We start from the raw sequence: 22,052 nt of genomic DNA, 5'->3' as shown, positions 1-22,052 counted from the left end.
ACCTTTTGATTTTGCGTTGACCTTATGCTGCTAGAATGAAAAGTAAATAAAACAAATGAAGCTAATCACAGAACATATATGTATCTTGTTTTCAACATCTCATCAATGATGTTATTCATTATAGGACACGCATCTTAGATTATGAATAGAGGATCAATGACAATCAATAAAACATTTGTGTGTCAGAACAAAAATAATTGAGGTGTCAATGAAAACACCTCAATAATCCAGTGACCCAGATGATTCCAATGTGTGATTTTTTTTCTTCTCCAACCGCATTGCTACAGCGCACCGAGTAGATGGACCCGAGCCTGCATGCTCATTGCGCGGAAATGGGTCGCCGGTGTCAGTTGAACTGGCTCGCACTGTAAATCAACATAATTCCACATACCCAGGTGGACCAGGACCACCCATTTTAGGTTACACCTCCCCCTCTTTACATCCAAACATCCAATCAATTATGTAACCATGTTATCCATATTTCAACCTTGCAAATCTTGCAAACCTCCAACGCTCCAACATAACCACAGTACTTTTATGACGCTTGTCTACTGCAAGTCCCTGACATGGGGATATATAGAGATAAAAATGCCTGAATAATTTCTTGAGTTGTATCTAAAATTAGTGTCGAATAAACTATTTTATCTTGACTAATTCCAAAAGTGTGACATGAATGTGTCGTTTTATCTAACTTGTATTGACAGATGTCTATACTTGCTAGATGTTTTGTCCGATTGTGGGGTCGGGTAATGTCATTTGAAATGTCTGAATGGAGAGAGGGAACCAAGTGTCCAAGTAACCATGTGAGGCACAAGAATATCCGTCTTGCTAAGCAAATTTTCAACCATCCTGGTAACCTAGGCAACAAGCCTCTCTCTCTCCACAGTGTTACATTTCAGAAAATTCATATTACCTAACACATTCATTGAACATAAAAGACCTTATGGCACAGCTATTACTTTTATGCACATCACACTGGAAAACTGATCAAGCATAGTAGCCTAGCCTAGGTTCATTTAGACAAAATGCCATTGCAATTGGAATGTAGGCCTGCCAATAGCCTATCATATTTCTGCCCACATTAAACCCCACATGTTTCCCAGACAAATCTGATGTTTCTGGGTTAACTAGCCTACAGTGAGGGAAAAAAATATTTTCCCTCATTAAAATGCAAATCAATTTATAACATTTTTGACATGCATTTCTCTGGATTTTTTTGTTGTTATTCTGTCTCTCACTGTTCAAATAAACCTACCATTAAAATTATAGACAGATAATTTCTTTGTCAGTGGGAAAACGTACAAAATCAGCAGGGGATCAAATACTTTTTTCCCTCACTGTATAAGGTCAACCAGGGTTGGAAAAGGGATGGGCTGTTTATAAACCAGATGATTAGTGGTTAAATCTAATCTGTTTTATCTCCTTTAATCAATAGTCAATGAATTTTTCATTTAGCAGGAAATAATCTGTGAGCCCTGTTGTGTGTTTAGCAAATGTAAATGTCATGTGCACATATATTTTCAAATGAAAGAGACATTTTGGAAATGAGGTCACAATTGATCAAACTGTCTACTGAATTATAAATTATGAACGCAGAGATGGCCCTCTATGAGAGGCACACAAATAGGCTAGAGATGATATACAGTGCCTTCGGAAAGTATTCAAACTCCTTGACTTTTTCCACATTTTGTTAGGTCACAGCCTTATTCTATTAAATTGTTTTATCCCTCATCAATCTACATACAATACCCCATAATGACAAAGCAAAAACCATTTTTTAGACATTTCTGCTAATTTATATATATTAAAAAAACGTAAATATCACTAACATAAGTATTCAGACTCTTTACTCAGTACTTTGTTGAAGCACTTTTGGCAGCAATTACTGCCTCGAGTCTTCTTGGGTATGATGCTACAAGCATGACACATCTGTATTTGGGGAGTTTCTCTCATTCTTCTCTGCAGATCCTCTCAAGCTCTGTCAGGATGGATGGAGAGCTTTGCTGCACAGCTATTTTCAGGTCTATGAAGAGATGTTCGATGGGGTTCAAGTCCGGGCTCTGGCTGGGACACTCAAGGACATTCAGAGACGAAGCCACTCCTGCGTTGTCTTGGCTGTGTGCTTAGGGTCGTTGTCCTGTTGGAAGGATCATATTTGCCCCAGTCTGAGGTCCTGAGGGCTAGGGAGAATATTTTCATCAAAGATCTCTCTGTACCTTGCTCCGTTCATCTTTCCCTCGATCCTGGCTAGTCTCCCGGTAACTGTCGCTGAAAGAAATTCCCACAGCATGGTGCTGCCACCACCATGCTTCACCGTAGGGATGGTGCTAGGTTTCCTCCAGACATGACGCTTGGCATTCAGGCCAAAGAGTTCAATCTTGATTTCATCAGACCAGAGAATCTTGTTTCTCATTGTCTGAGAGTCTTTAGGTGCCTTTTGGCAAACTCCAAGCGGGTTGTCATGTGCGTTTTACTGAGGAGTGGCTTCCATCTGGCCACTCTACCATAAATGCCTGATTGGTGGAGTGCTGCAGAGATGGTGGTCCTTCTGGAAGGTTCTCCCATCTCCACAGAGGAACTCTGGAGCTCTGTCAGAGTGACCATCGGGTTCTTGGTCACCTCCCTGATCAAGGCCCTTCTCCCCTGATTACTCAGTTTGGCTGGGTGGAAGAGTATTGGTGATTCCAAACTTCTTCCATTTCAGAATGATGGCGGCCACTGTGTTCTTGGGGACCTTCAATGCTGCAGAAATGTTTTGGTACCCTTCCCCAGATCTGTGCCTCAAAAAAATCCTGTTTCGGAGCTCTACGGACAATTCCTTCGACCTCGTGGCTTTGTTTTTGCTCTGACATGCCCTATCAACTGTGTGACCTTATATAGACAGGTGTGTGCCTTTCCAGATCATGTCCAATCAATTGACTTTACCACAGGTGGACTCCAATCAAGTTGAAGAAACATCTCAAGGATGATTAACGGAAACAGGTTTCACCTGAGCTCAACTTCGAGTCTCATAGCAAAGCGTCTAAATACCTATGTAAATAAGGTATTATTATTTTATTTCTAACTGTTTTCAGTTTGCCGTTATGGGGTATTTTGTGTAGATTCATGAGGAACATTTTTCATTTAATACATTTTAGAATAAGGATGTAAAGTAACAAAATGTGGAAAAAGTCAGTGGGTCTGAACACTTTCTGAATGCACTGTATCATAATTAGGCATAGTAAACACATTGCCCTTTTTTGAAGTGTGTGGTTTCCTCAGGAATGGAAACAAAACTATTAGTACATATGGTTCTTCATCTGTAGGATTCATGTATTCAATAGATTTCTTAAGTATGAAATTGTATTCAGATCAATGACAACATCTTAAAGGGAGAGGGACATTACCCCTGCCTCAGGTTTCTTGATTGGTTTAAATAACTATGTTACTGTATACGTCATATAAAGTAACCTTTCATAACACGGGTGTCAAGAATAGAACAATTTAATAACATTACGACTGGTTTTCAGATAGCTCAGAGCCATATAGATATACAGTATGACTATCTATGGCTGTGGCTCTGGGATAGCTGTTAGACTGTGGCGCTGTGGGTGTGTGTTAAACGCTGCCTAATGAGAGCCACTCAGAGTGAAGGCCAACAGCAACAAGGACTCTTGTTTGCTGGATTCATGTAGTAGCCCTTAGTGCCCTCCCTCCCTCCCTCCCTCCCTCCCTCCCTCCCACCCACCCACCCACCCACCCACCCACCCACCCACCTTCCCACCACTCACGCATCAATACAGCAGGGCCAGCCTGCAATGCAGCCGTTATATAATGATGTGCACTGGCGGAGAACAGACGTATACAAGCAAACAGACTCAAGAGTCTCATTCCACTCCAATGAGACACACACACACTCTCTAGAGTTCTCACATGCACACACACGATCATCCACCCACACGGAGACAAGTACATACATACACTTACCACCTACACAGTGGAAGGACTCTCTCTCTCACACACACACACACACACACACACACACACACACACACACACACACACACACAAGACACACACACACACACACACGTCCCTCCTACACACTAACACATACCCAGGCAGCAATCTATTTGTATGCCAGCCATAACCTTTAGTTACATGTTGCAATGTGAATCAGTAGTGGCAGAACACAGGTACTCCTTTCAGGTGGGGAACCAATAAGGAACAGTCCACCTTTAAAATAACATTCTGAAAAGTATTGCACCAGCGTCCCTTTGCATTGCTAAGTTCATCTACATGAGTGTGTGTTCATCAAGTTCTGTGACCGTTTAGCCACATTAGTTGATTGAGAGGTGGGAGTAAAGCATTCTTCTGCTGTCAATATGTTAGCATAAATAGAGTACTGTAATTCATAGAGGCGGGTTGCCTAAGCGTGCCTTCTGAAGATGCATGTCTGATGTGTTTCCTGCATAAATTACTGATGAGCAGTTCTCCCTTTTTTTCTGTGGCCCTGTCCCAGCGGCAGTATTCCTGTTCTGTTTGTCAGAAAACATGAATTTAGTAGATGTATATGTAACAATATATGTAACAGTATAACTTTAGACAGTCCCCTCGCCCACCGCTAACTAAACTAGCCGTTTCACATCCGTTACATATACTTTAATGGAAAAGAGGTGGCTTACTTACTGATTGTTTGATTCGGAGTTGAACTAAACAAATAAATCATTCAAAAGGTGACATGTAGTGTAATTGACGCAATTTAAATGTCAGAACAATCAAGCATCTAAAACCTGGATTTCTTACCAACTCAGTCTTATTGAAAACGTCCAAGTACATATCATGAAAATACAATAAGCTGGACTACAGTGGCTAGGAATAAACAGGAGGAACACACAGTAGAAGATATCCAAACTGCTAAAGTAGGACAGAGGGAAAACAGAAGGCACAGACACTGCAAGAGAGGCACTGAAATATTTTAGGCTATTTTTAAGCCACTCTGACCTTGTTCATCCTTAGATGGATGCAGTTTCACCATGTTTCCGAGAAGTGTGTTCCACTGTTCATTTGTATCCTTTATGTAAAATCACTCAATCCCAGTCTAATATTATGCCAAGGTCCATGGAGGATTCCTCCTTTATTGAGAAATTTGAGAGAAACACATGGTTCATTGATGATTGTAAAACTAAAGGCCCATTGGTAAAACAGACAACACTGTTATAAATAAGGAAATACAATGGATGTTAGAGGAGATTAATGTGTATAGATTAACCAACTATCTACTTCACTAGCGTGAATAACAACACTAGCACAATAACAGGAAGGAAGACAACCAGCAGACAGCTCATCTCCATCAGGAAGAGAAGCACCAGGAATATCAGGTAGCAGCATCGACAGTGTTGTTGCATCTGCCTCATCATCTGCATCAGACGAGGAGGGTACAGGCAGCATCCACACAGCAATATTGACTCCGTGCGAGTCTGCAGCCTCTGTTCCATGGCGAAGCAGAGTCGTGGGGCTGGAATGGTCTCAGGCAGAGTGTCTGTGATGATGAGTCCACGTTCAGAGCTACTGACCTGGTGGTACATCATATCCTCCTGCATCCTCTGGATCTCCCAGTGAAGGAGAGGAGTTTTCTGTCGACATAAGGGGCACTGCACCCGGCTAGGATCTGCTGCACGCTTAAGGATGGTGGCCAGACAGCAATGGCACAACGTGTGGTCACAGTTCAACAATGCCATCCGATGGTCTCCCTGAGAGTCGTACAGTTCACTGCAGATGGGACACTCATTGTCCCCTAGGTTGTCGCTATTTCTTTGACTCCCGACACTTGTCCCTTTGCTTTGAGGCTGCTCTGTGTTGTCAAAATGGAGCTCTTGTTGAACAGATGTATATTGGTCAGCCCCATCCGCTGGCCCTGTTTGGGTGACTGGTCTGCGAATTTGCTTGACCTCTCCCAGGACATGCTGTTGTAGAAGCAGGGGCTTTTTCACTGAGCCATCCTCTCCCTGGTCCCTCTCCTTCTCTACCTCCTTGGTTTCCTCAACCATACTTAACACTGCAGGACACCTTGCTCCAACAACAGAACAAATCATTTCCTCATGTGTCACGTCGTTCCCTGCTTGCCCCGTTTCAAGGTCACCCGCTATTCCATCCATATTTTGTTAGATAAAACTAAACAGTATTCTGTGTCAAGTTTCAGATTAGGCTGAGCAGAATTCCAGTGGCATGTACAACCCAGATCTCTTAGCTAAGAAAGTTCAGTCACAACACTCTACCTGGACAAAGCTTGACTCAATGTGAAAGTAGGCAGTAGTGTTGACGTAATGCTAGCCTCTCTGTCAGCGAAACCAACCTTGATAAGCACTTTCACAGTGATAAGCCCACGTTTCCAGAAGTGCTCGTGGCCAAGCACTGAGCATTCCACTCAGTTCAACACATTAAAGCTTGCTTTAGAAGAGTTTGTCTACAACTGCAATAATGCAAGAGCAAACACAATAGATTTGAATATGTTTATTCTGCTGATTTACATAAATGCTGCATTTCTAGACAATGCATTTACAAAAAATAATCTTTCCAATCTGCTGTGTCATATGAAGAAAGGTGGGTTAAACACGTATTATTGTGCTATTCTACCTTTGCTAATCATTTTTCTAAACCAACGTCCCCACTTTAGGGTAACTGTGACTATTGGCCATAAAGGGCCAACTGGGATCAGTTAGAACAGTCACACTAACCATGACCCCTGACCCAGAACATCAACACAGTCACAAAGCACATTCAGCGCTACCAGTACACTCATTCACGGGTCATTATGCTCACACTTCCATCAGAGCAGACAGACATGTACAGTATTTGGTACAACCTAACGGCATCATTGTTGTCACAGAGTGCAGATAGAATCTGGCTCTTAGGAGCAATCTCAGAGTACAGCCAGCAACACAGCATCATATAATGCAAGTACATACCAATCATCTGTATAGACCTGCACAGTCACAAAGCACTAATATGGTAATAATGTCCTGTATCATTAGCACAGTAACACCCTGTTAGCACTCTCACAGCTTTTCTCATTAGGGAGCATGTTTTAAGTCTGGACCGAAGCAACTCAATCAAACAATATTGCCACATGATATTTGCTACATTTGAGTGCATATATAGTGCATACAGTATGAAGCCATGAAACTCCTTGGACAACCCCGCCTTTCCTCATCACAAATGGGACTCACAGCTATGTAATAGAGAAAGAACAAGCTACAAACAACAACACTGAGTTTCTTATAGGACATCTCTGCTAAATGCTTTGTCAAAATGGCTTTGTCAATAAGCGATCCACATGTAAATATATTCTGCATACTGTCTTGAGTAATGACCTTTGATTATAATTGTTATCCTCATGTCTACACAGTTTGCGGTAGTACTTAATTTGACTGTTTCCACCTGGTTTTGATACTTTCTAATACTTATTTCAAACGATTCAAATTCAATATATTGGTAACTACCTGGTACCAACATTCCAGTACTGTCATCATATACTGCACTGGTGCATAGTACAAAGGAACTGCATAATCTATTCAGGGGTAACGTGAGGGAACCACTATCAGTTGGCAGGGTCAATCAGCAACAGAGCTTTAAGATTTTCTCCAGGGGACACAAACACTCCTGAAAGGGCCTGAAGCTGGGGCTGGGTGCCAGCTTTCATTAAACATTAATGCTTTAAGCACTCATTTTGGAACACAGTGATGTCCTCACAAGTCATGATTTCCCGATTTGGAGTTTCCTTGAGAACTTAGGCTGAAAAGAAATGACATGTTTTAAGTTATAGCAAGTTATGTTTTTTACACTGACCTATTTAGTATGGTAGTCACAGGTCTATAATGCCAGGAGGTACAGAGATCAAACTGAAGCCTGCTGGAATCATATAACAATGTACAGACAGCACACCGGTTTCCAATACATTCCTGTTCATTCACACAGTATAGACTCTCACTATAAGCTACAATAAAGGCTAGGCAATTCTGGCATAGCTATTCATATTGGTTGGTTCTGGTGGGTCTTCACAGGAATATGGGCTGAATCCTGTACGATTGAGATGTGGATAAACTGGATTGAAGACGCCAGGAGCGATCAGAATAAATCAAAAGAAAGATGAGTGAAAAGGGAGCAGTCCTCAGGTCCCATCAATCCTATAGGATCACAGAGTAGCTATAGCTAGGCACTTAAACGAGGCCAGAGCGAATCTCACCAAATTCCCACAGGAGAGTGTTCATTTCATACACTGAACTGGCCAAAGATAGTCTGGTCTCTTTTTACACCTGTACAACTCTGATGGGAGATGTGAGGGCATTCAGTTGCTTTGTTTGAAATATAACACGAAGGGGAGAAGATGAATCCTCCCACCGGCATTTTGTCTTGCTACGGAAGTCCAATTAAGTGAAAATGTGGAGCACGACTTCGGGGCTTTGGTAGAATAAGAGTCCCTTTGGGCGCTTGGTTGCTGCTCAGTTATCAAAACAATAACAAATGCTGCTTTTACTACAGCTGGTTTGCATCACAAGACCCCACAATTCATTAACCATGAAAGAGCTGACTGGCTGCTACAAAATACTAACAATTTTCTGGTGTTAAATTCCATGGGTGTCCTCTTCTCTTTTATATTTGAATACCTTTTGGACATTGAAGGTGTTTTTGGACCAGTACCTCGTTTGGCTTTCCTGTGCTTCTTTCAGTGTGTGAGAGGTCAGAAGTCCAGCGTGTTGTGCTGGTAGCGCAGCCGAGGGCTGTTATCACTGTAGAACTGACTGAACCACCGCCTGTGTTTCTGGATGGCAGAGTCCTCCTTCACCAGCAGGGGCTTAGAGATGTACTTCTTATTGTTCCAGATCATCACGTCCCGCTCAAACTGGGACATAAACCAGTCAGAACAACAAGGGGTTAGTTATATCAAAACCTGAAATAAGTAGTGATCAATCTGACAAGAATGTTCACATAAAAAGCAAAAAACTGCCAACGAGTGACTTTTTAAAAGTCAAATTTCAAAGTCTACCATGTATTCTACTATACTGTATATTCACCAGATTATGATGAATTTTATATTATTAAGGATACTAATAATGTGTATGAATTGACATGCATGATATTCATGGTTTTGGAATATGATGTACCACATTGAGAACAGTTTGATCATTGGCTGTACAGTACAGTTCCTGTGTGTTACAACGTGTGTACGAGAGTCTGAGGGCAGGAGTAAGCTGGGCAACATGGTGGGGATACATGGTACCTGGATGCACTCTGCCCTCAGGATGAACTTGGGCACCAGTGGGGGGATGTTGCTCTGGTAGAAGATGGTGTGGGACACACACTGCAATAGAGGCTCCACGGGCGTCACACAGTGCATGATCACACCCCGACCCAGGAAACTGTGGTCGAACAGCAGGAACACCACCCCTGGACCAACCTGGAACACACAGACATATATTACTGACACATACACATCATGTCCATGTACTAAACATAGAGTAGACACAATTCTGGACAGAGCTAAATGGACCATCCATAAAAAACGTAGTTGATTTATGGTGCTGGACACATCAGACTGAAACACTGTTATTGATACAATACTAAGGTGAATGTTAATTGCAGCCAGAGGTCTTGTTCAACGTCACCATAGTGACTGAGGCAGCTCGTTTGGATGCAGCCATGTATACACGAATCCAAAAGCACAGTGAAGTGAAAACAAGAGGTGACAAAGCTGTCTGAATGGTCAGCTTATTCCTTTGAGACGGTGATATATATCTCAGCTGATGGAGAGGCTAAAACCAAGAGCAGTCTTGGCACTGGGTGGTCTTGGCTGACACACTTGTTTACAATGATGACTTCAGCTGTGTTTTATGACTGAATTCAGCACCACAGGGTCACAATTTTCTAAACACTATCTAGTCTGTCTGTGATTATCTGTACCTGTCGAGCCACTACATCCATGTCCAGCAGAGGCCAGTGGCGACCAAACACAGTCAGGGCATGTTTCACCAGCATCTGGGAGCAGTGCTTAGTGGGCTCAGACTCAGCTTCCCATTGCACCTGGAAATATATACACACACACACACACACACACACACACACACACACACACACACACACACACACACACACACACACACACACACAATCAAGTATTTGTAGGGACACACCATTGAGGCACCATTTAAAGAAGTTCTAAACGTATATATAAGTAGGGCCCAGAGTAGTAAGGTCACATGGTCAGGAAGTCCTTACCTTCCAGTCATGCCTCACAAACTCCCAGGTCTTGCTGTTGGTGTAGCGCAGGTCAACCCCGCTCACAATGCCTGGTGTGTGCAAGTGGGCCAAGTGGGCAATATCTGCTGCATTCTCAGGGATCTCCTACAGGTGGCAGTCACAGAGAGGAAAAGGCACAGTTGACTTTCTCTTTATAAGACAAAGTCTTCAGGCTTTACTAAATAACACATTGACCTAAAGTTATCATATGGTAAATAAAAAATATACAAGTATAAAATGAAGACCTTTTCTTATCACACACACATCTACAACAGACAACAGACCTCTATGTGTGCGTTGATGAAGTGCTCAGTGCGGCCCCGGTAGACCCATTCCCCTCGTGTGATCTCCCCCTGCTCTGGTACTGTCCAGCCAGGTTCCTCTCCGTCACAGTGGAACCACACCAGAACCTGACCATTGGTCTCCATACTGCGCCAGCAGCGCACCTTAGCAAACTCTGGCACTAACGATCCACAGAGGGAAAATAAACAAATTCATTGTATTGCGCAAAATGACAAATGAATCTGTTTTTAAAATGTAAGACATTACACTGTTTACAATCTCGGCACCCAGAATCAAATCATCTACTAATGTTTAGGCTGTCACGATAGATTGCAGTTGACAGAAGTAAAAACCCCACATTATTTTAGCTGGATACATTATAAACATGGTTCAATTACATTACATTGAGTTGGTCGTGGCTTCTCACCTTTCTCTGCATAGGGAATCCTCACACACTTTCCGTCTTCCCCCCGGAACTGCCAGCCGTGGAACGGGCACTCTATGCTCTGCCCCACCACACGCCCCCCCACTGCCAGGTTGGCCCCCAGGTGTGGGCAGTAGGCATCCACTACATAGGCTTTGCCCTCTGTGCCCCGGAACACTGCCACCTGCTCACCTGGGAGGAAAACAGATTTGGGAAAGGAGGTCAAAAGTAAGCTGTGAGGAGCTGGGTCTTAAAATTAGATGACTACTATAATAAAATACTTGAAATATCCACTTAAAGCCAATTAAGACACATAAATGTGAAGACACCTAATTTATTGAATGAGCATTTTACTCTTTGAAGGACAACTAAAAAAATCTCTGAAAAGGCTGCATTTTTCTTTAAATTCACTGGGTGTCTGTTAGATGAATTTAGTAACTATGTGTTCATTAACCAATTCAATTAAAATACTGTCCGTTTCTAAGAATTTGTAAGGTTCTTATTTGCATAAAATGGACAGAGACCAGCCACCAAATTAGTGAATAGCGTTTATTCTCGAGAGCTCTGCCCATCATTTCATGTACATTGGTTTATATAGTTGTTTGTTAATACTTCCTCTTTGCCTATGTGCAAACATTCTTCATCAAACAGGATAGAATTCTGTTAGTTATAATTCTACTTTAAATGTATACATCATTTAGTCATTATTCATAAAAATCCCATAACAGTGTCCCCAGTAAACAATGTATTCAGGGTAACAACAACCGTATCCATAGGGTTTCCAACCCACCTGGCTTGGCCTGAACTCTTCTGTAACCAACCTGTACCTCCTGGCAAGCACTGAAACTATTCTAGGATATTAAATAAATAGCTACCTAAATACATATAAACAATTGTAAACATCTGCGTTTGGTACACTTTCTTTCAATTGTAAACCATGTTGAAGGCCCTATTTCATTTCCTGGAATGAGCTTAGTCTGTGTTGGCAAGCTTAACAGTACAGTAAATGAAAAGAATGGACTGGGTGTGAGACAATGCCATTTATGTAATATTCTCACAATCATATTCTCAACAAAGTCTGTGTTAAATGCTCATCTGAGGTATGACCCCTGTCTCCTAAACTGTGTCACTGCATCAGAGAAGGGCGGGTGTGTTGTATGTGCAACCTACAGTATATATAGTTAAGTTGGACAGGACCGATCAGGAAGCTACAGGCACGTATACCACAAGCACGTACACCACACTAAGCCACGGCCCACTGCATAGTGAGCCATCAGATTGAGACAGTGTGGGATTGGATACGGGGCCAGAGGCCAAGCAGCAAACTAGCTGGCTTAGCTCCTGACTGTGACCCCACGGAGCTAAGATTACCTTCAGATTAAAGCCGCCCAACTGTCACTAAGGATAGGATTCAGCGGCCCTGGCAACGCTAGGCAATGAGTAGGCCCTCCCGGTTAAACCCTCGGAAACCGGGATAACGCCCTGCCACCCAAATGACAGCAGATAGGTAGAGCAGGCCGTGACTGCAACCACACTGTCTGCAGGCCGGGACAGAATTAGAGAGTGTGCAAATGTTGACTGAGATATACTGAGAAGAGTGTCCTAGACTGACTGTGTACTGCATGAAATGGTGAAACTGACTGGACTGACAGATTTCAGGAACAGGTGTGGCTATTTACAACAACAACAAAAAGAAATGAACAGACCGGAACTGACAAATGTTGATTTGGGTCAGCAGAATCTGGGACAGGCTCTTACTGGTGGCTGGAAAACTGGCACAGAGAAAGGGGGAGAGAAAAAGAGAGGAGGATCTCGATAAATCCATGTGAGGAAGTAGAGAAACTAGAGAGGCTCCAAAAGAGAAGATAGCATCAATCCAATAGGCCTTATGTGTTTGACTAATGATATGCTTACTGAGTCGAGTAAAGGCCATGTTTCACTTAAAAAACAACAACAACAACAATAATGAGTAGTGTATGAATCTGATGTGTCACTTATTTTTTTCCCATCCAACATTGTAAATTGGAGATATAATCGATTTTATAAACTGGGTGGGTCGAGCCCTGAATGCTGATTGGCTGACAGCCGTGGTATATAAGACCGTATACCACAGGTATGACAAAACGTTTATTTTTTACTGCTCTAATTACATTGGTAACCAGTTTATAATAGCAATAAGGAACCTTGGGGGTTTGTGGTATATGGCCAATAGGGCTGTATCCAGGCACTCTGAAATGTGTCGTGGGTAAGAACAGCCCTTAGCTTTGGTATATAGGCCATATACCACACCCGTTGTACCTTATTGCTTAAACATACTTCTGGGCTGCACGCACACCATAACAATATGAAATAGAATGTTGTCCAGGCTTGACGTATATTCAGGTGAATAGTTTTGGAACATTGAGACATTGACTGCCTGGCTGCACCAGAAGTGCGAGTTGTTTATTTTGACAATGAAGCACCGGACTACAGCCACAGAGTTTATTTGATATTGTTTTGAACCTAGTAGGAGACCTATAGACGGGAGTAGGCAAGAAGGAGTAGGCCGAGATCGGCTAAAGTAATGTCCAGTTGGTCAGAAAAGTATTTTAAATTACTGACTGAGTGTCTTTGATAACCGCCTAGTTGGTTAGCTAGCTAACATACTACACTGAACCAAAAATATAAACGCAACATGTAAAGTGTTGGTCCCATGTTTCATGAGCTGAAATTAAAGATCCCAGAAATGTTCCATACACACAAAAACATTATTTGTCTCAAATTCAAATCATATCAAATTGTATTAGTCACATGTGCCGTATACAACACGTGTACAAATTTGTTTACATCCCTGTTTGTGAACATTTCTCCTTTGGCAAGATAATCCATCCACCTGACAGGTGTGGCATATCAAGAAGCTGATTCAACAGCATGGTCATTACACAGGTGCATCTTGTGCTGGGAACAGTAAAAGGCCACTCTAAAATGTGCAGTTTTGTCACACAACACAATGCCATAGATGTCTCAAGTTTTTATAGAGCTTGCTATTGGCATGCTGACTGCAGGAATGTTTACCAAAGTTGTTGCCAGAGAATTTAATGTGGAATAAGCCGCCTCCAACATCGTTTTGGAGAATTTGGCAGTATGTCCAACCCGCCTTACAACCGCAGACCACGTGAATGGCATTGTGTGAGCAAGCGGTTTTCTGATGTCAACGTTGTGAACAGAGTGCCCCATGGTGGGGGTGGGGTTATGGTATAGGCAGGCATATGCTATGGAAAACAAACACAATTGCATTTCATCAATGGCAATTCGAATGCACAGAAATACCGTGATGAGATCCTGAGGCCCATTGTGAGGCCCATTTTTTAAAAAGGTATCTGACAGATGTATATCTGCATTCCCAGTCATGTGATATCCATAGATTAGGACCTAATGAATTTATTTCAATTTACTGTTGCGTTTATATTTTTGTTCTGCAGTCAGCAACAGGATATAAGATAAACAGAGTAGCAGCAGCTTGTATGTGAGTGGGTGTGTGTAGGGTCACTGTAAACCATCATTATCTAGCTACAGTAGCTAGATATGTCAGATGTAAAGTAAGCAGAATTGTGGCATGTCAGAAACCATGCATGTTGGCTAGCTAGCTCATGTTAATTACCTCATGCTAGCTAGTTAGTGAGATAATGCCTATAGATGTAACACGAAGGTGAAGTCTACTTTCTGAATTAAGCAATAGAGTTGTTACTTCTAGAATTAATAGTGTTGTCATTTAGCTAGCTAGGCTAATCACCCTATTTGAAGCAGTTTGGCTGCAACATTTGCCCGGACTCAACAATCATAGGCTGCATCTGTCTAAGATTGCAGCTAACTGCAGTCAAATAAGGAGCATGTTGTCGTTGATGTCACGATGGAGTAAGTCGAGGTAGCGTGAAATGATACGTGGTGCAGTAATATAAATAATAGCTTAGCTATAAATTCACACGGATGCCATGTCATTTGTCGTAACCGTTATCACAAAATGGCATGCATATTTTTTGGGGGGGAAGTGTGATACAGACATGGCAGCACTGTAACGTTACTCTGAATCACCAGGTGTCACCTAGTCATCAGCAGTTGTCAAGTTTCTCCTCCATCAGTCCAATATCCATTTTCCCTAACATTTCCATGTGCATACCCGTCATGGTTTGTGACCATAGAAATTGTGACGCTTTTATGGACTGATTCCGATTTAGGAATTTACGCCTTTCCGACGCACTTGTCCGGCGCACTTATCCGGTATTCAGATTGTCCTTATTCAGTAGCGTTATGCGCTCTACAGGTGTGGCTACATTGCGCGCTCTGAATAAGCTTCATTCGACCGCTGAAATCCCATCCACTTGCTGGCCAACATATTTTCTAGTGGAGTTTTCATTCAATAAGGTTTTCAGTACATTTATCTTAAGACATCCCTTTAAAAACGGGGTAGATTTTTAGTTAGAGTTTTGTCGACAGACTTGAGAGACCATATATGTGTAACAGTATAGCTTCCGTCGCCTCGCCTCGAACCAGCCACCCTCGAAGCACGGTTACCCATCGCTCCACAAAAGCCGCGGCCCTTGCAGAGCAAGGGGAACAACTACTTCAAGGTCTCAGAGCGATTGACGTCACCGATTGAAACGCTATTAGCGCGCACCCCGCTAACTAACTAGCCATTTCACATCGGTTACATATGCATATTCGTCCGTTTCAGTTGGTAGTTTTAAAATACTCTGATCTTGTAGATTATTTAGGTTTAGGAAAGTATTTACAGTATAAATCATTAACTGGTTTGGAGAGCCTTTACGCACGAAAGAAAGAAAATGGTGGATTGATTCATTCTGACAATTGCCACATTCAGTTCTTAGACCCAGGTTAATGTTGGAAGATTAGTGTGCATAGAATTATAATAGGGAGAATAGTGTACAATAGTAGGCTATACCCTCGCCTATTGACTGCACTAACTATGGAACTGTGTGAAGACATGGCCAAGTATTGCGCCATGCGTCAGGCTCAAACTATTACAGCTTGGTCTGCGCTCCGCTCCATAACGATTTAATTAGCTTACTTGCCTTCTTTTTTTTTTACATTATCAACTTTTACTAATGATCCTCAGCAATAACCACATGGCCACGACTGCGTTTACAGAAGAAGTAAATGAAGGTTAACAAAACAATCGAATTAAATGGAATGCTAATGTAGACTATTGTAACGTTCGTCCTCTTCTTCTGACGAGGAGTAAGATATATCGGACCAATGCGCAGCGTGGTAAGTGTCCATATTGATAATTTATTATCACGAGAACACTAAACAAAATAACAAAGGAGAATGAACGAAACGAAACAGTCCTGTCTGGTGTAGACACAAAACAGAAAACAATCACCCACAACTCAAGGGTGAAAAACAGGCTACCAAAGTATGGTTCTCAATCAGGGGCAACGATTGACTGCTGCCTCTGATTGAGAACCATACCAGGCCAAAAACAGAAATACCAAATCATAGAAAAACTAACATAGACAACCCACCCAACTCATGCCCTGACCATACTAAAACAAAGACATAACAAAAGAACTAAGGTCAGAACGTGACAACTATACCAACTGAAGGGAACTAACAGTAAATTGGCAGTTGAATATGTGTGGTTATTAAGCCAACTGACAGTCGATACTGATAGTGGCTAATATTTAACATGATAGAAAATAGGAAACCAAAAAAGTCCTGGTAGCCTATAATCATGACATTTGAGAGTGCCCATTCCTACAAGTTAAAAGGCACTACAATTTAAATTCTGTATAATGGCACAGCATTTCATAAACTCTACTAAAAGTTGTTATGTTGATATGCTTCAGTTTGCTGCCATACATTTGTCTCCAGTGATTACAAGGCCAAATAGATCTAAAATAAGTGTCACATAAAATGTACAATTATTTTATCCAAACAGATTACTCATTTACCAGGCTCTTATCAATCGCTCTTAACAATTTGTAAATCACAGTGCATAGACAATGGTGTTATTTCTATCGGATGCTTTTTACAGTTGGAACCAGTAGTTTTGCTAGAACTTATTCATGGTTTCCCCATGCGTAAAAGTGGTGAAATTATTAGGGAATTAAGTCAAGGTCAGAATACGGAATATCTGCAGACACACCTCCGCCACACCTTAATTTATAAACAAATAGCAGGCGAACAGCTATTCTTATGCTTAAATTCAAGGTCAGAATACCATAGAGAGAAGAGTGGATAAAAAGGGAATTGCAGTCCATTTACGTGCGCTTAACTCGGGTCAGAATCAGGCCCTTACAGCACATTCCTCCAGTTACTCTCATGAGACTGTGTTTGGGGGGGAATGTAGAATAATGTGCCTGGGGAGAATTGGAGAATAATTCATCCCATAACAGGGGGAGATTTATCAACTCTTGCTGACAGATAATTAAAGATAAATCATTCCAAAATCAGCCCTTTTTCCCAGTATGGCAGTAAACACTGTCAAAAGGGAATGTGGAGAGATGGAAGAATCTCCAATGTAAAATAAATAAATAAATAACATCTGGATGGTCAAAACTTCAACAGTACTGGTCTCACATTAATCTTAATGTATAGTCCGTACTGTACATGTGAATGAATACAAATAGCACTGAAGTGGAGGGCCAAGAGTTTAATTTGAGGTTTGACACAACAAGACTTTTCCAACTCTTGTGTCTGCAGAAAGAAAACATTGCAGGATAACAAAAACATTTGATTTAGCGAATCAGTGGGTCTCACTGGACAGGTTGTGTGACATTAATTCATGTCACCCACTCGACGAGCATTCTTAAATAGCCTAATCTTGGGCCTTGAATAGCAGTAGTCAGCCTCACAATGCATTGGTGTGTGAAGAGCATTAGTTTTGGAGGTCGGGGCAGCTAAGGTGTGTTGTCAGGCCTGACACACAGCAGAGGCTTGTGCAACAAAACCAACACTTGGGCCTTCTGCTTGATTTATTGAAAATGGTTGCATCTCCCTTGTAGTAAGCACAGACCACAGAGACACACAGCAGTTTCAGATGAAAGAATGGAGTAACTAAAATAAACATTAGTGACCATGGCATCCACCTCCAGGATGCTGAAGCAAACACACATTGATGGTGATCAGGTCCCAGTAAACAATAAGGAGGTTGTCTTTTCAGATTAAATGTTTCCTAGCAGCCAAGTCTTCAACTGTTCAATGGCCCTTGGTTAAAGGAAGGCAGGCAGGCAACACAAAACCAAAATGGTCCTTCCAACAATATAGGGTTTCTCCTGGCAAATTGGCTTGGCGACATCTAACTGCACATGAAGAACAATGAACAGGAGAGGCATTGCATTGACAAGGCAAAGACAATGACCATTGAAATGTCAACAGTGAGCGCATATCAAACCATCTTCAATGATATGTATCTATGTTGGATTGTTGAGACCTGCCTTGGCAGGTTCTAAAGATGTCACATATTCAAAGTTGAAACCAATTCAAGATGATGGCAGAGAAATGGCAGACAAAATGGGCAGAGTGCAGTCAACTAAAAGAAGTTGTGTAATTATTTGAATAATTATTCAGTAGAACCTAATTCTTGAGTAATGATTAGAAATCCAATCACAATAGGCGTTGAACCCTGTTTGTCCAAATATGTCCAAATAGTTCTGCATTAATGTACCTACTTCTGTGACTAATTAGAGAGTATAATCTATTATATAACTGTCTGGAGACACCGATGACACATTAATTTCTCTCATATCACACAGGGTTACAAATGTGCTGACTGGATCATGCAATACAGATGTCACCGGAGTCAGAATAATACATGGAATTCCTTTCAGAAATTATTTGAGTCTTTCGGGCCTAGATATTATTTGCCTAAGAGACTATTTTTTACAGCCTTTTCTGTGTAAAGGACAGTGAATCTGAATGCATAACTGGTTTTGGTCAAACAGGCACCTAATTACTGTTACAATGCTATTCATTATATTTTCTTTGGCTAAAATAGGTTACTGATTAGATCCCATGATAGAGCTATGAGTAGCAGGCAGCCAGAGAAAGAGGGCATCCCAAAGAAGAAAAAGAATATGAGGAAGAGAATGTCAATGGTGTATCATTATAGTGTTCTCTACATGGTAATAGATGCTCAGTATAATGTCTTCCTCATGGGGATTAGTATTTTTTGTACAGTTTTGTGACTGCATCTTTTCTGAGGACATGCAAATATGTTCAGTAGGCTACATACAAAACCACATGTACTGATTAGTGCATGTCAAATGTGACTGATTTCATATACAAATTCATCTTCAGTGTTCCACACATTCACCAGCTGACTTTTTGGTGTCAGGCACTCAGCACGAAGCAACAAACTATGCATACTTGAGAGTACAAAAAAGTCCATAGTTTGTGTGGATCTTGGAACACCAGGTTGTCCATGCTAAAGAGGGTGCTTCTATTATTTCCCTATTCCAACCACCACCACTCAGCAAGCGGATATAGAGCTGAGACAAGGACATGTACTGTAATACAAAATCAGGTGTTCAGTCAATAGAATTGAACTGCATGTGTTATTACACCAAAGGAAATGAGCCAAAGCTGAACTTTAGAGAATACAACCAAATGTAGTCCCTTTCTTTTACACAGTAGAGTTTCCATAATTTCAAATAGGCCTAATGGAAATACTTTAATTGAAAGAATGACTTTTAAACATCATCTGACTTACCTGATCATAACTAGGCACCTATACTGTTTATGTTGTAATATGAGACTTTGTATACAAATGGTGTAAGCTTAAATCATGCTTCAAAAGTTGCCTAATCATGTTGGTAGGACACTATTTGGTAGGCCTATGCACATCGTGGTGTATCTTTTTGATGTGACAATGTTCACACAGGAAATGTGAGTCAGAGGAGTCTTGGACTGTTAATTGCAGGTAGGCTACATATTTTTTGTTTAACATCAACTGGATAGGATGTTTTTTTTCCCATGAGTGGATATACATTACACAGCGAGAAAAAGTGAGAGAGAAGGGAGACCTAAACAAGGACAGGTGCATTGTCAGCATCTCCACCTGGATTCGTTATTGGACTGTCCTGCCTGACGTGACAAACACATGTATTACAATCTGGAGTGAGACAGGCTATTTTTATCCTATGATGCGTAGCCTTTAATTCAACTGTGAGGTGCACTACTGAGACACTGTGTGTGTTGCAAAAAAAAACATGTAGATATGCACAAATTATTTGCTGATCTCAGAGACGGACATATTGTCGTCTAATCGAATGTGTGTTGGTTTGTCTGTATTGTAGTGGGTGGCGCTGTGAATACCTAAAACAGTTACGTTCTTGACATCCCCTCGCTCCAGCATGTGAGAATCCAATACTCGATACCAGCCGTTGGGATAAACGGGTGGCAGTTCGCCAGTTTTCCGTCTTCGACGCACTTCGTTTGCCGCTTGGGCGCGGGAGCGACCGTCTTCGGCAATGTATCCAACCTCGTCGGGAGTTCTGAGCAGTTCCAGAGGGGCAAACAGTAGTCTATATAGCCAGCCCATAGCAAGAAGGGAAACCCCGGCGAAGATGCAAGCCACGGCCCGGGCTGGGGCACCTACCAGTCCCGCTTTCCTCCACAGCTCCGGGTATCCACCTCCTAAAATTGAGTCCAACGGGTCTCGCACGTGCACGATGAGACCTGCTACCACGCTTATCCCTATAACTGCCATCATCTTGCCGAGTAGAGACATGCTTTGACCCTCCATCCTCTCGTGTTATTTAGCCTATAAGGAGATCTCCAGACAGAGTACACGGGTGTTTGTCCCTGGCTGCCACTCTCTGGCGGCCTGTCACAGCCGCGTCACCATGAAAACCTCTCCTCCGGTTCCGGCCACTGCAGCGCTGTCGCACTGGTTCCTGTGCCAGATCGGCAGTGTGGCTTCACAAAAAGACTGACTTAATAGTTTGTCCTACTGTAGTCTTGTCAGTAGTGGCATAAATGTTCTATAGGCTATTGTCGTGTGGCAGAGCGCCTTGGAAAATAGATGTGACACTTGGGTAATAGGCCACGCCTCCGACAGATGAGAAGTCAAGCTTGGGATAAGAGTTACACAATAGTCTTTATACCCAGGCATAAGCCAATGGAACATTTTGTAGAATTGCAGAAAATATGCTTTAAACCTGCAACACTATCTAAGCCCCATGACAAATTGTGTAGAATTGCAAGAAATTAACCTTTAAGCTGCAATATGTAACTTTTTGGGCAACCAACCAAATGTACAAAATGTGAGTTACATATCTGTCATTGTAATTGAAAATCTATTATTAATTGGATTATTAAAAATATATTTCATGGTACAAGGATTCTCTATATTATACTGGCTTATTTTGTCACAATTTTTAGCATCTAGGAAATAAAGCAATTTCTGCATAGTGTACCTTTAAAACTTCAACTTTTCTCCCTGCTGTCATAAGGAGGTCACTAAAATGTTGTGCAACAAGGTGGTGGGGCCCCCAACCAAAGCTTGCTTAGGGCCCCCAAAAGGTTAGCGCCAGCTATGTTTACACCACTGCTACATGCCTTCATCTTCCCTTTCTAGTCATACCCACCAGCAAATATTACATGTACAGGTATTGTTGGGTGTTCATCACTGACGAAGAATTACTCTAAACTGTGACATGTGGGTGGTTGTTTGATTTGATGTTGTTGATTTTATATGGCAGTTGGCAACCACCTTTAAGGTGCATTACCTCCACCAACTGGACTGGAGTGTGGACCTTGTTCATCTTTCAATCACCCACATGGGTATATGCTGTCATCAAGGCAAAGAGTGGCTACTTACTTTTTTGGTTACTACATTATTTCATATGTGTTATTTCATAGTTTCAATGTCTTCACCATTACTCTACAATCTAGAAAATAGTAAAAATAAAGAAAAACCCTGGAATGAGTAGGTGTGTCCAAACTTTTGACTGGTACTGTATTTGTAAGTACTGCAACTAATCAGAGAAAAACAACTCCACTGTAAACTCTGATGCAATTTGGGTGAATAGGTATACCCCAACATGCTACTATTTCGATAAATACAAAC

At 41.8% G+C, this 22,052-nt stretch overlaps 1 protein-coding gene across 2 annotated transcripts; it reads right to left on the bottom strand.

Moving 5' to 3' along the window:
* Positions 1–6,477: 6,477 nt before the first annotated feature.
* zgc:92275 (cholesterol 7-desaturase nvd) lies at positions 6,478–21,749 on the bottom strand. Of its 2 annotated transcripts, XM_024380532.2 has the most exons (7): positions 20,297–21,749; positions 10,985–11,173; positions 10,560–10,738; positions 10,255–10,380; positions 9,940–10,059; positions 9,260–9,436; positions 6,478–8,881 (listed from the first exon to the last, which is right to left on the bottom strand). In XM_024380532.2, exons 1-7 carry the CDS (start codon positions 20,724–20,726, stop codon positions 8,720–8,722), a joined length of 1,383 nt encoding a protein of 460 aa, XP_024236300.1. In that variant the 5' UTR covers positions 20,727–21,749; the 3' UTR covers positions 6,478–8,719. The 2 variants fall into 2 exon arrangements, with proteins under 2 accessions (XP_024236300.1, XP_024236299.1); XM_024380531.2 differs by lacking the exon at positions 6,478–8,881 and having other exon boundaries at positions 8,894–9,436.
* Between the last annotated feature and the right edge of the window lie 303 nt (positions 21,750–22,052).

Source organism: Oncorhynchus tshawytscha, linkage group LG20 (assembly GCF_018296145.1).
Source record: "Oncorhynchus tshawytscha isolate Ot180627B linkage group LG20, Otsh_v2.0, whole genome shotgun sequence".
NCBI lineage: Eukaryota > Metazoa > Chordata > Actinopteri > Salmoniformes > Salmonidae > Oncorhynchus > Oncorhynchus tshawytscha.
This window is presented reverse-complemented; position numbering and strand designations above follow the sequence as displayed.